Source organism: Rana temporaria, chromosome 4 (genome assembly GCF_905171775.1).
Source record: "Rana temporaria chromosome 4, aRanTem1.1, whole genome shotgun sequence".
Taxonomy (NCBI): domain Eukaryota; kingdom Metazoa; phylum Chordata; class Amphibia; order Anura; family Ranidae; genus Rana; species Rana temporaria.
In genome coordinates this window covers 421,814,911-421,830,194 of record NC_053492.1, presented here as the reverse complement: position 1 = coordinate 421,830,194, position 15,284 = coordinate 421,814,911, and the positions used below count along the sequence as shown (strand labels likewise).

General features: G+C 43.0%; 1 protein-coding gene across 1 annotated transcript in view; it reads right to left on the bottom strand.

Moving 5' to 3' along the window:
• Window positions 1–3,211: 3,211 nt before the first annotated feature.
• ACBD3 (acyl-CoA binding domain containing 3) overlaps window positions 3,212–15,284 on the bottom strand; it is a 34,058-nt gene continuing 21,985 nt past the window's right edge. The window contains exons 3-8 of the mRNA XM_040351346.1: window positions 14,163–14,303; window positions 13,817–13,975; window positions 11,496–11,670; window positions 10,682–10,883; window positions 8,470–8,754; window positions 3,212–5,743 (exon numbers count right to left, since the gene is read on the bottom strand). Coding sequence (XP_040207280.1) covers window positions 5,532–5,743; window positions 8,470–8,754; window positions 10,682–10,883; window positions 11,496–11,670; window positions 13,817–13,975; window positions 14,163–14,303 — 1,174 coding nt within the window. The 3' untranslated portion in view covers window positions 3,212–5,531. The remainder of the gene's footprint in view (window positions 5,744–8,469; window positions 8,755–10,681; window positions 10,884–11,495; window positions 11,671–13,816; window positions 13,976–14,162; window positions 14,304–15,284) is intronic.

Here is a 15,284-nt window from a genome sequence, read left to right as displayed (position 1 = left end):
AAAGTGGCAGCCTTGCAAATCTGAGGAACAGGTGCGTGGCGCGCTGAAATCCCCATAAGGCACCAACTGGTACAGTGTGCCTCAACAGGGAAGAGAGGAACCCTATCCTTCAAACTACAGTCGCTGGCTTTGACCATGTTGTTAAAGCCAGAGACTGGAACATTGCCCCTTGGAGCAGGAGGTTTGAAAGATAAGGGCTAATGGAAAGTCTGCCATGAATCAATGTCTTCCTGGACCGAGTCGGAGCGATGAGAATGACTAGAATGATCTTCTTGATGCTGCAAAGTAGGCAGTGGAGAATCTGGAGGAGTGGAACATTATGGATCAAGCTGAACTGATCCTACAGTATCAAAGCATCCACTGCAAAGGCTCCGAGGGTCCCTTGTGACAAACCTGTCCAGTTTGATGCTAAACCTTGACGCCAGCAGATCCACATCTGGCACCTCTCATTTGTAGCAAAGGGCTGGAAGAACCTAAGGTTGGAGAGCCTATTCTCCTAGAACCATACAGTGGCGAGAAAGATGGCCTACCAATTTTCCATGCATGCGAGTGTGGGATGTGAGTGACGGGAAGGGCAGGAACTTGAACTTCTGCCCAAGAGAGGATAAAGTCCGCTTTCCTTAGAGTGGTGTAATTTCTGGTGCCTTCTTGATGATTAATGTAGGCAATGACATTGTCCGACTTGATGCTCATCAGATGTCCTTGCAATAGAGGGGCCCTGAGTTGAAGGGACAAATCGAATGGCCATGAGTTACAGAATGTTGATGGGAAATGGAGATTCCTCCGATGACTATCAGCTTGTCTGGCTGGGAAGCAGCACAGAACACCTTCTCGGTTCATGAACATTTATTGCGAGAACCTTCCATAACTATGAAGGAAAGGACTTTCCTAGCTCTGGTGCGGGGTTGGAATCATAACACAGTCGGGAGAGTCTGACCCTAGGTGTCAGATGCTTGGGACTGACAAAGAACCAAGTCTGTATGCCCCACACTGCCAGGATAATGAGTTGAACTGGTCTGCAATTAAACTGGGCACACCGTACAGCCTTGAAGGAGACAGACAATCTTCAAGCCCAAGTACTCCAATCTGTGAAATGGGTACAGTGATGGCTTCCTCTGCACTAGGTACCTTTGGTGGGATGCATGATAGTACAATAGAGACTAAAGTGAGACTAAGTGACCAAAAATTGAACCAATTTTAATTTAACCCTGGCAGTCCCAGTAATTTCATCATCACCACCACCAGAAGGGGGCATGCACAACAGGGAAGTAATTGGGATTAAGGGCATCCTGGGCTGAATGTTTAAAGGGCTTCCACCTTGTAGTAAGCACACTTCAGTAGACAGGATATAACCGGAGATTACCATTATCCTGGCTTTGACCCCCTTACAAAGGGGTACCACGGACCATAGGAACAGTGCTCTACAACAGGCCTAAACCTGTAAAGCACCCTTCACATGATGCAAGATGTGCCAAGGGCAGCGCCCACAGAAGGAGCAACATTACAGGCCCTCCGTGCATCTTCCACTAGGTGGGGACCCCATACAGTTCCCCAAGGTTGTCAAGGAATCTACTGTTCTAAAGGCTGCATGAAAAGTTAATGTAGCTATGGTGCAGCAAATTGATAGAAGAATCCTCTTCAAATGGTGTCACCCAGAGAAAAGAAATCTCCAAACAGAGGAATGAGTTTCAGCACCTTAGGACACTAGCAAAAGAAGTGGGGCTAACTGGCAATGGAAGGAGGTTATTCAGGGGATATCCTTGCAGTGTCCAATTACCTGAAGGTAGCTGCATAGAATCATTTGCAATGACTAAAGAGCTGGTGTTCTGAACTATATAGCTAGATAATGTTTTTAAACCACCTGGGGGTGCCAAATCTGTAGCCAAAAATCTTACACTCATTTAGCGCAGGTTCCAACCATCCACGTGACGAATACATAGAAAAATCACACACTCATTCCAATGTACAATCATAGCTTTTATCCCAACTGTTTCTTCATGAGCTACTAACAGACAAGAGATGATAGATACAATCTGACTGTCAAAAAAAACATTTTGCAAACCTGCACATTCAAAGCTAAATGTGCAAGTTTATGCCTGTTGAGTAAGGGAATCACTCATCTAACATTAATTGCAGGGTCAACAGTCTTCTAAGAAGGGTTAGTCAGGTGACGCCTGACAAAGCCAAAGGCTGCATACTACTAATTGACTAAAATGGGCAAAATTGATCCCAAGTCTGTAGGCATCTTTATCCAAGAAGATATTTTCTGGGGCAACTTATACACAGTCCAACTTTAAGCAGACAATATGAGAATGACCTATTCTTGGCTGATGTTTGGCCTTTTTTTTCAAAAACTCAAATACATTTTCCAGTGAAGGAACACTGTTTTTTGTAAGAGGAAACACAATAGGGGATATTTATCAAGAAAGTTAACACCACAATTAGGCACAAATCAAGTTGCCTCATTAAGTCTAGAGGTAGACCGATATGGGTGAAAAAAAAAAAAAAAATATGGGCTAACTTTACTGTTTAGTTTTTTATTTGTTAAAGTATATTTTTTCCCCAAAAAATGTGTTTGAAAGACCGCTGCGCAAATACCGTTTAACATTAAATATTGCAGCAATCGCTATTTTATTTCCTAGGGTCTCTGCTAAAAAATATATATATAATGTTTGGGGGTTCCAAGTAATTTTCTAGCAGAAAATACAGGATTTTTACTTGTAAGCAACAAATGTAAAAAAAGATTTAGCCTTTAAATGGTTAAACTGAGAATTCTCCTACACGGAGTTCAGTTAATTGATAAGTAGCAACATTGTATATCTTTTCTCAAAACTTGGCAGTCTGCCCAGGAGAGAGAGAGAGAGAGAGAGAATTCTTCTACGGGAAGCACTTGCATTGACTTGTATTGCAGAAGCTTTTTGCAAGTCGCGGTGCTGAACTATCAATCGGCTTTTTTAAAGCACAAATCGGCCGATGCCGATTAATTTAAAAACGCCAAATATCGGCCGATATATCGGCCAACCGATATATCGGTCGACCTCTAATTAAGTCTGAGTGACAGTTCTTCAGTGCATTTGCAACCCCTGGCATCAGGATTCCTGGGCAACCAACGGAGGCACATTCATACAGGTCTGCAAAAGATTTAGTAACGAACATGAGATTTTCTTTCATGCATGTCTATTCAAATACATTGGACTGGACAGGTGCCAAGTATTGTACATATTTTATTATTATATAAATATTAAGAGTGTAAAAGTAATTACAATTTCATAGCCATGTGGCATAAATGCACCAAAATTTCAAAAACATATACGTGTCCATTACAAAAATTGTTTACACAGTTTGTGTACTGTTCTGCAAACAAGGGATATTACACGTGGTACAGTACACACGTGTAGTGGTAAAGCTACATAAATGTTAAAAGCCTGCAAAAAGCTTAAACATTTAAGAATGTATGCAATTCCTGATTTCTCGAGGTAGCCAATTGCGAAAGGCATTGAATGCAGCCACCTCTTCCCCATATCTACAAGTAATCAAGTGCTTTAGACCCAAATTGGCTGTGAATGAATATATTGAAGCAGTGGAGAATAGACGTTGGCTATCAGGGGGCAAACAATTGCTTCAGCAAGTGGCAAGGAATGCATCTTAATATTTATGTAATAATGGTTTTTTTTTTGCCACCCAGAAAGTCCCATTTGAATAGACATTTTGGTTTTAAAATTACCAAGGATGTGGTGCCTATGATCACCCATCAGTCCAATCTAATTTAAATACTTAAATTTCCTGTGAACAGATGCACAATAAAAAGGAATGGTCAGGGGCGTGTTTTATTCTGCCATAGTGTTACTCTAGACTAGCTAAAACAGGAATTTATGAATGAAACTGCCCTCACATGATTCCGGTTCATCATTGCCAGGCTGTGCAACAGAAATCAGCTGAAATGAGATCCAAAGCATTGATCAGTTCTCACCTGCTAGACAACAGAACAAACCTTACACTTTTTTATATAAAAGAGGGTGTGTCCTGTAGTACAACTGGAGAGAAATGGGCAGGGCTAATAATAACACCACTTGGGATTTTAGTGCAGACATATCACTTAATAAGCCTGAAATATTCTACCTCTAAATCGTTGACGATGGTAATCCCATGAGATAAAAAAGATCTAAACCCAAAAACAAAATTTTAATATATTGCAGCATAACAGTGTTTATAGGTTTGTAGTTTTCTTCAGGCCCTTCACCCTAGGCAGCTCTTATGAATTGGACTGCAAATGCCTCCCTCTCTACTCATCTCCATTACATAGGAAGGAGGTGTGCTGTAGTTCACACAGGTAAAGGCCGATAAGATGGTTTGATATTTCAGTTTAGCTCATAGCAAGTTACAAGGCCATAGGATCACTGGAAGGAGTACCAGGTATTTTTCTATACTTAGAGAAAATGCAAGTATAAAGGAAAACAAATACAGCCACCTCAGCTAAATACCAGTAAGCTGTAATATTTAAAATGTTGTTCTTGGGTTTAGCCCTTACTTCAACAATTCTTTGGTTGAACCCAAAGCTATTCAAGGTGGGGGTTCCTCTTTCGGTCAAAACAGGCTGGTCTGGAAAAAAAAAAAGACTCTAGTTTGAAATATTAGAGAATAATTATTATTACAAACCATAATTCATAGGATTAATATTAGATTCACAAGGTACAGGAGATCATTTCATTTGCGTACCAGAAAAAGTTTAGGAGCGCCAGATTATAAAACTCTTCTGACAAACCGACAAGATCGATATGGCGGGGAAATTTGCAGACAGGCTGCACAGTATTATACATCACTAGGAATAATAACAGAAGAGAAGGAAGGTCACAATCAATCATGCAGCAGACAGTCTGACCATTTTTAAACCCGCCCGTTTATATATCTCTAATATTAAATTAAGGATCCCACTCATTCATACAGAGAGAACCACTTCATTCTGCCATGTTTCACATAAGTCTTCAAGCCCAGGTCCACCGTGAAATCAGAAGGGCAGCCACATTTTGTCCCATCGTCCAGAACCATCCCCGTTCAGTACAGAATTTTCAGGATAATTAGAAGGGAAGCTTTGCTTGTCATTTGTGTCTTCACATAAGAGATGTTAACCACACCAACACCAGATAGACAGGAATTCTTCATGAGTCAAAGAACTTTTCCATGGATACACCATGCCACTCCCACGCACAACTTCCTGTTTTCTCCTCTGCAGATTAGAACTCCATAAAGGGCTTAATTTAAAACAAAAAATAAAATAAAACTTGGTAAAGGAGGATAACAACGAGTTGCCAGTGTAGCCGATTTCCAACACTTTGACCCTTTCACTGTCAGAGGCTTGATGGCAACGAAAGGAACAAACTGCGCTGGGCTGAGTTAGTGTAGCACTAAGCAGGTTCAGCCCCCAAATATCACAAGATGAGGAGAGATGGAGGGACAACACTGACTTGAAGGGATCCAGCAAAAAGTGATCCACTCACTGCCTTAGCCCTGCTGTTGGCCTTGGCCCTCCCCCTTTATCTGGTGTAGTACACTCTGTAGTAGACAGACTTTGACCTCCACAAGGAGTAAGAGTTGTCGAATTTCAGCAGGTAGACCCCCCTGCCAGGGTACTGGTGACTTCCGGCATAAACTTCTTCATGACAATCCCGCCTGTATACCGGCACGATTTCATCCACCTGAGGCTTATTGGAATTCTTCTTGGCTTTCTCTTCACTGTTCGGGTTCTCTGTGTGAAGAGAAGAGGATTAACTTAGATACATTCATGTGAATATTTTGCAGAACTAATAAAGGCAAATATGGATATCCAAAAAAAAGGCAGATTTCCTTAGTGACGTCTACAGTTTAAATACAGAACAGTATGTAAAAGAAAAACTGACTGGATAGCCCTAAAGGATGGCAAGGATTTTTCATACCTAATCACTTCCCCAGCCCAGGGGGTTTGTGCCCTTTAGGATCAGTTCAGTGAGCTATATAACATTTGCCAAAATGTATTAATTTCAGCTTTCATTGGTTGTGACTGTTCAAAATAACAGTCCATAAAAAATAAAAAAAATAAAAATACTTGGCTAGATGGCTGCAGCACCGATCCCAGTGCTCACTGGGAGTATGGGGCTGTGTGTGTGTGTGTGTGTGTGTGTGTGTGTGTGTGTGTGTGTGTGTGTAAAGGGGGGGGGGGTGTGTCAGCTGACTCAGGCTCTTATCGGCTATCAGAGGCTGAGCCAGCTGCTGGTTAAGGCTTCTCGGCGGATCACGATCATCTGGTAAAAACCTTATAGAGCCTGGCCCGGGTCTGTAATGTCAGCCAACAGCAGGCTTTAGCCCGCTGTCAGCTGAAAATGGATCACAGGAGTGCAGAACTGTGGACAGACATAAAGAATGCCATAATCAAAACACAGAACTTGTTAAGCAGAGAGTATGGAGACTAGTTTACTGTAGAGTCCAAACACAGGAGTGGAGAGTCAGAAGATTGTTCTGCGGAAAGAATGCTGTCTAGACTGAGCAGTATCTAGAAGACCTAGATACTCCAAGCAATGAGTTGGTTCCAACACTGCCTTCTGGAGTTCAGGATCCAACCAAACCTCTGTAGAGTTTGAACAACTTGTTGGACATTTGACTGATAAAGTCTGTGCCGACTATTCTCTCAAGAGGTTGTCCAGAAAATTCCAGTTGGTATAACCAGCTACTGAAGCAAAGTAAGCACAGAGGCAATCACCCTGACAAGTATGCTTTAGGTCCAGAACAAGACGTATGATCTCTGACCTTGAGTAGGCTGTGTAAAAAAACATGATCCTGCTGAATTAGCAAAAATTTGAGGCATGGGTGACCCTGTTGACATCATCTGGCTTGACCAAATTTTTCAATTGGAAAATTGTTGGTCAATCAGATGAAGTATGGCCTGGTAATCCCCCTACGCAATCTGTTCTCTCTTACAGTTAGCCTCTAGGGCAGGGGTCTAAAACTGGCGGCCCTCCAGCTGTTGCGAAACTACACATCCCATCATGCCTCTGCCTGTGGAAATCATGCTTGTAACGGTCAGCCTTGCAATGCCTCATGGGACTTGTAGTTTCGCAACAGCTGGAGGGCCGCCAGTTTTCGACCCCTGCTCTAGGGGGATTGCAAGAGGCTCATACCAAATCAAATTATCTAATTATCTAATCCAAACTGCAGCCCTTTGCTTGCTTTTATCCGGCCCCCAGGGCCCGATTCCCTGCCACTGTCAGCAACTGTGGAGCATAGTTCCTGCCACTGACACAAATGATGGGGCACAATTCCTCCCACTGATGGGGCACTATTCCTCCCACTGATACCAATGATGGGGCACTATTCCTCCCACTGATACCAATGATGATGGTGCATTTAACTACTTACCCCCCGGACCATATTGCTGGTCAAAGACCAGAGCACTTTTTGCGATTCGGGACTGCGACGCTTTAACTGACAATTGCGCGGTCGTGCGACGTGGCTCCCAAACAAAATTGGCGTCCTTTTTTTCCCACAAATAGAGCTTTCTTTTGGTGGTATTTGATCACCTCTGCGGTTTTTATTTTTTGCGCCATAAACAAAAATAGAGCGACAATTTTGAAAAAAAATAATATTTTTTACATTTTGCTGTAATAAATATCCCCCAAAAATATATAAAAAAAAAATTTTTTTCCTTAGTTTAGGCCGATACGTATTCTTCTACATATTTTTCGTAAAAAAAAAATCGCAATAAGCGTTTATTGATTGGTTTGCGCAAAAGTTATAGCGTTTACAAAATAGGGGGTATTTTTATGGCATTTTTATCAATATATTTTTTTTACTAGTAATGGCGGTGATCAGCGATTTTTTTTCGTTACTGCGACATTATGGCGGACACTTCGGACACTTTTGACAAATTTTTGGGGCCATTGGCATTTTTATAGCGATCAGTGCTATAAAAATGCATTAGATTACTATAAAAATGCCACTGGCAGTGAAGGGGTTAACACTAGGGGGCGGGGAAGGGGTTAAGTATGCCTGGGTGTGTTCTTACTGTGGGGGGGGGGGGGGGGGCTCACTAGGGGAAACACTGATCCTCGGTTCATACATTGTATGAACAGAAAATCAGCATTTCCCCCCCTGACAGGACCGGGAGCTGTGTGTTTACACACACAGCTCCCGGTCCCCGCTCTGTAACAAGCGATCGCGTGTGCCCGGCGGCGATCGCGCCCGCCGGGCACACGCACGGGAGTCGGGGGCGAGCGCGCCTCCGGCGGCGCGCACGCGCCCCCTAGTGGCGGCTATACGATAGGACGTATAGCTACGGGCTCTCGCCCAGGAGAGCCGACCTGCCGCCGTATAATGACGGTGCGCGGTCGGCTAGTGGTTAACAATACAGGCCAAAACAGACACAATCACAAAACTCTGCAGGCTCTTTGTAAGACTCAAGTTATAGCAGGAGAAACAGATTAGGTTAACCTTTTTACCAACCTTCATCCTCCTCCTCATCCTCGCTGGATTCGCTGACGTGAACGCTGACCACTGTGTTCGGGGTGTCTGTCCATTCAAAGTAAACACCAAACCCAATGTCAAAATGATCTGTGGCAAACTCCCAGAAGAGGTAGGATCCCTCTTCGTGTGTGGGGACTCTGACTGTCACCACCTCCCCTCGTCCTACAGTGATCACTGAATCTGCATCCTGACGGATCTTCTCCTTGAAATCTTTAATCTGAGGTCGGGTCCACATGGAGGGAGCCGCTATCACTGGCGTGTTCTCTGCAGAAGAAAATTCCAAATAATTTAGCTGCAGACCTTCAATTCACTGTACATCTTTAGAGTGGGGTTTTAAGGTACAGGTGTACTGTATATTTGTTGAAAGAAGGAAATTAGGCCTGAACTGTTTAAATGATTTATAGTAACTCGTTTAGGCTACTAGAATCATCTGGGGTGGGGTGGGTGGGGAAGCAGCCTATGACAAGCTGCATAGAGTACTATTGATTAAATAAAGTAGGATCGCATATATGTTGTAATTGTGTGCAATTATTGGCTAGTAGGTGCTACATTGGTGGCTTTCACCATAGGGAGGTATTGGTTCCACTAGTAAGCAACCCATGGCTAGCACTAGCAATTAATCCCAGGTATTTAGAAGACTATTAGAACCACAACAATCAAAAACACCTGAGTAGCTTAGCTTTTAGGCTCAGTTCACATATGTCTGGGGACAGCTTGATTGCAGTTTTTCAAACTAGTCTGGAGCGGTTTTGTTCACCGGTTCAGGTGCAAATGACACTTGAAATATCTCCTGAACCGGACCTAAAATTGTACAGGACTCTCTTGAAAAACACACTGGGGCCAGGGGTGGCTTTTGCAATTTTTTATGTCAAATGGTATTTGTGAAGTGTTTTTTTTAACACAATTTTTTTAGGAAAAAATAAAACAAAAATATATTTTTTGGGTAAAATATAAAAGATGGTGTTACACTGAGTACATACCAAAACATGTCACGATTTAAAATTGTGCATGCTTGTGGAATGATGCCAAACTACAGTATTTAAAAATCTCCATAGGCGTAGCTTTGAACGTCCTTACAGGTTACCAGTTTAGAGTTACAGAGGAGGTCTGGTGCTAAAATTATTGTTCTCACTCTGATGCTCACTGCAATACCTCACGTGTGGTGCGATTGCAGTTTACGTATGTGTGCAAGACCAATAGACCAATGCTTGCACTTGCGCATGAGCACTGAGGAATAGGGGGACTTTAAACGCTTTCCATCCAGCGACATACCGGTATGTCGCTGCAACAATGTCCTAGTGTTTCCAGCTGGCGATTCCAAAGTCGGCAAAAGTAATCACAACGTGCATTTGGGGAGCCCAGTAAGGATGCGTCTAGTGACATCCTGTTCCTGAGACACAGTGGAGGGAAAGGATGATTTTGTCATTTCGCTGTCTGTTATTTACCGGCCATTGTCCATTTAGGAAAGCTTCTGATCAAACCAATCCAAGTTTGAACTGAAGCTTTCAAGGGCAGAAGGAGGCTATCAGACCCCAGATGTGTCAGTTAAAAGGACCTGTCCCTGCTTGTTGTCATCACAAGAGATGCTTACATTTCTTGTGATAGCAAAATAAAAATTAAACAGTGTTAAAAGGTGGTCTTCAAGTGGTTAAAAAAAGGACCGGCTCATAAGTTAAGTCCAACAAGGTGTATGCCACCTTGTGGACTTCTTTCTTATTTACAATATACAGATTTCCGGAGCATCAGGAGTACAGTTATTGCTATACTCTCGACGCTCTGACAGGAATGATGCAGCTTTCTCACACAGTACCCACATTACCTGCCCCAACTCTCTGCTGTCCATTCAGAGAAGGCTTTGTATTTTGTAAATAGATTCACATAATACATAGCATTCTGTGATTGAGCAATAGAAAAGAGGGATGGGCAGAGCAGTTGCTTGCATCTGGAGTGGCAGAACGTACAGTGATGGCTGTAAATTGTAAATAAAAAAGCATTCACTTGTTAGATTTAACCCATTTTAAGAGAGCACATTTTAAAAAGTGACTGAATTCTTGGAGTTTGTACTCATTGGGGATACTTCTTGCACTTCCTGTCCCTGTAATGTCTATCACCAGGCAGCAAAAACCCGTCAAAAAATTTCAAGGTGCATGTATATATAAAAGTTGCCTGGCTGAGAAATCTCATTGCTCACCTTTTGGCCCATTCTCTAGGATCTCTTCCAAGGGATCAGGTTCCATTTCTGTCTCAGTGCCGTCTATGTGGGGGTGACTCTGACCATTCACAGAAGGGGATTCTCCGGTTGCCATTGCACTTCCCGAGCTTGCTTTAATGGGAGAGTTCACTGGGGAACCACTTCCAGCTAATGACGCCTCCTGTTGTTTCTGTAGTGCAGCCTGCAGATGAGGATTAGATGACCAAAATGAAAACTAAATACCAATGGGCCACACAAATTTCATCGCTACTAGACTATTATTTTGCATGGGTGAGGCCAATATTTATATTCTGCATCTCCCGCCACCTGGTACTACTGCCAATGATAGGGCAGATTGACTTTAAAAGATAAAAGGCAGTTTTTCAGGTAGATATTAGGGATACCCTTGTTATTGTGCTACTGACAGTAATGTCCTATGTAAAAGCACAGATACCAGACGGCCATTAGTAGTAACTCTGTACCTCCCCTGTTGAATTGTCACAGTAGTGCAGACCTAAACTCTGAGTATACTTTATTTTTTTAGTATTCTCCGGTATTCCCTCTTTTCTAGAACAGGACTGTTGGGCTGTAGGGCCTTCCTGAGCTCAACATATAAAACAGAAACACAAAAAAGGTGTTGCCTGGGCATCAGTAATGGAAAGCAATGAAATAACAGCAAACACATCATTCCCAACAGGTAGAGCATCACTATTATAATCAGAAGACTGTAGATTACTAATGCCCATTCTCAATTGGTCCACTTTAGAGATGTACTTGCTGTTGTGTTTGTGAGAGATAGGACCTGGTGACATACCTGTTGCTGTGCTAGCTGAACTTGGTAGAGCTGTTGCATGTACTGTTGATAGTGCTGTTCTTGCAGCTGTCGGATAAGGATTTGTTGCTGCTCGAAGTTTCCAGGGTACTGCTGCGCTGCGTACTGCTGAAACTGAACAGCTGTCTGAGAGTTCAGAGCTGCCATGATTTGCTGCCTGTGATGACAAAAAACAAAAAGTTACCCTTACTGCTCCCAGGCACTTAGTACCTCGATGTTTGGAGCATTTTGCCATCAGAAGTCTATAGCCCTTTCTTTCCCAGTATGGGCTATACAGTATATGTGATAAAGAACCAATTTATTTGAATATAGAACATAATCCTTAAAGTGATTGTTTATTTAAAAAAAAAAAAAAAACCTACAAACATGTCATACTTGCCTCCACTGTGCAGTTTGTTTTGCACAGAGTGGCCCAGATCCTCCTGTTCTGGAGTTCCACAGCGGCTCTTTTTCAGCTCCTCCCCGCTTCAGCTAACCCCCTCTGGGAAGTCACATGTTGACGATACGCGTCGGGATTGGAGGGCTTGACACACTCCAGCATCCGACCACTGGATATACGAGTTCGCCACTCGTCGGATTGATGCAGCAATTTCGATTTTAAATGTGAGTTTTTAAGTGCTTTTAAAATAAACTTTTCACGTCTGACTGGGCTACGCTGTGGTTGTTTATTCCACTTCCCCCCATGTATGACTGCCACATCTGAGTGTCCGGACTGAGCCACAGATAGAGGGGAAGTGTTGGAGGCACAGATTTATTGCGAGTCCGCACTCGTGGAGGAAGGTCTTTTATGTTATATTGTTCATGTGAGTGCATTACTACCTGGGCATTCCTGGGGGGTTTTTGTTTATTGTTGATGATATCACACGATCAGGCTTGTCCTTCTCTCTTACCCCACATACACCACCGAGATCCTCATACATAACAAGAGTCGACTCGTGAACCATTGGGGACACGGGACTCCTAACCCTGGAGAATCAGTAAGGGAGAGGAAGGAGGGACTGACGAGCTCGGCGTTCGTGGATAAGAGCCCCAGTTTTTTCACCCACATGTGAGTGCATCTCCACTGGTTTAAATCAGAAGACATTGCTATCCCTCCCTGTGACGTTATCACACCATTTGGTTTCTACCCTTTTTACTTTTTCATGTAATACACTTTATGGAGACCCGTATGTGATATTCAACAACGGACCACACCCATCAGGATCAGGCTGATTTAATCCAGTTTGCCAGATTAGAGGTGAGCTGCTGGGATCACTAGAGGTGCATATATGAGATCTTGGTTACGGCTCACTCTCTATCTTTCACCCTTTTTGGATACAAGGCCTCCTTCTTCTGAAATACTTTGACCCTTATTCTTATTTTTATATTTATTTTTATTTCTATTTTTATTTTTTTTATTTTTTTATTGTTGTGTTTTTCAACATTTTTCACTTCACAACGTTATTGATTGGATAAAGTATTGATGAACTGCACCCCTACATGGTTGGATTTTGTTGTACCTGGACCTCTTCAGCACTGTGCCCTTGATTAATGACTATTCAACAATATTGTTTACTGGTATATTAGTGTCACTCCCCCTTTTTTGGACTTTCCCCACCCATTTTTTGTACTTGTATATGTATGTGGTTATATGCACACACACACATTAATTTGTATAACACTTGACAGCGCAAATATTTCACTTGTTACAATTACCCCTCTGGGAAGTGCTCTCCCAAGGGGGTTACCTTGCGGGCCCGCTCCCGAGTCCTGCATTCAGCGTTCATAGCCACCAATTGCAGGACTCGGCCCCGTCCCCCCGGCACCAAGCTGCGGTAAAACCAATGTTTTTGAATAGAGTTGAAAATGTGTTATTTGCCATTATGGCACCATGCGTTCAGTCGAGACAAGAAAGGATATGAAATCTTTCCTATATGGGCAGAAACAAAGATACATTTATTAAAGTGAGGAAGGGTCTTTCCAGTCACTGTGGCAACGGATTTCCCATTTTCTTTCACAGGTTTTTTACCAGAACAGGAAGTGAGGGAAAATTTGTTTTGTATTAAAGTGACAAAGGGGCCTAGGCTTACATATCTCACCTCCACAAAGTCAAGTGCCGCAAAACTTAACTTTTGACCGTTTTGGGGGGGTAAAGCGCTGCTAAAACATTGCTAAAGTTCCGCAAATATGAGCGGCGCTTTAGCGCAAACGGGCGGGCGTCTCAGTGTGAAAGTAACCCATGTAAAACCTTCAAAGCCAACGCCAATAAACTTTCCACACACTCTATGAAGAGCTGCCAGGCAGGAATAACTCTAGGTTCTTACTTCTGCTGCTCCATGCGAAATCGCTCATCCTCAGCACGCATCCTCTCCTCCTCCTCTCTCCGCAGTCTCTCCTCTTCCTCCCTTCTCCGCTTCTCCTCTTCTCTAAGCAGGCGTTGTCGTTCCTCTTCTTCCCGCCTCCTGCGCTCTTCCTCTTCTCTCCTACAAGGAAAGATATATTTTAGTTTGGTCAGTACTATGACTGCTTAAGCAAGCAATAAAGGAGCAAACAGTTGTGCAATAAGTCAGGAGAACATTTTTTTTACCCCTATAAAAAGGGGCATAAACAAAGATGGGGTGACCAAAATAATTGCTGCGAAGGTTGCTGCCATTTTGGTGGAAGGGTTACCTCTTTCTCTCCTGCTCTTCTTTCTCTATTTTATGTGATGTAACGTATGTGGAGAACAGGTTGCAACATCGGTTCAGCAGCCCCACAAACTCAGTCATGGCTTCCTGTCTGCTTATATTGCCAAGGGCAGCCCATTCTTTCCTACAGAAAAGAACACAACACAATATTTGTCAATTATTATTATTTTAGGTACATGCATAGCGCCGTCAATTGATGGGTTTATTTCAGAATTTTTCAGTTTGTTTGCACCCCAAAAGTTTGGAGCACCAGCCGCCACTGGCTTTACTGCACACATTGCAATTCGTGCCAAGGTGAGCGCCTAATGTAGGATCCTGTGCCCGAAGGAAACATAGGCTGGCCCCACAGGGTACAGGTATGTTCCCCAAGATGCACACCAGGGGATATTGAAACAGAAAATGCAAGACAATGACCAGTGAGATCTTGATAGAAACCAAAACAAACAATATTGGCAAACTCTAGCTCAGGCTAAATAGCGTATAACCATATACTCATGGATAAAAGACCATGTCCATATAGTTCATAGATGGGTGCATATTAGTTCATAATTCAAATGCATTGCATTCCTGTAGCTCTGAATGGAGCTAGAAGAGACTCTGGAGATAAGAGGTGCAGTGCCATCTAAGTGTAGCAGTCAGTAACATTAACCCCTTCCATACAGGGCACGTATACACCTTCCCGCCCAAGCCAATTTTCAGCTTTCAGCACTGTCGCACTTTGAATGACAATTGCGCGGTCATGCTACACTGTACCCAAACAAAATTGGCGTCCTTTTTTCCCCACAAATAGAGCTTTCTTTTGGTGGTATTTGATCACCTCTGCGATTTTTTTTTTTTTGCGCAACAACTGAAAAAAGACTGAAAATGTTGAAAAAAAAATACGGTTTTATTTTTTTCTGTTAATTTTTTTGTAAGTTTTGTAAGTTTTCTCTTTCAATTACGGGCACTGATATGGCGGCACTGATGGGCACCGATGAGGTGGCACTGATTGGCGGCGCTTGTATGTGGCACTGATGGGCACACATAGGCGGCACTGATGGGCACACATAGGCGGCACTGATGGGCACACATAGGCGGCACTGATGGGCACACATAGGCGGCACTG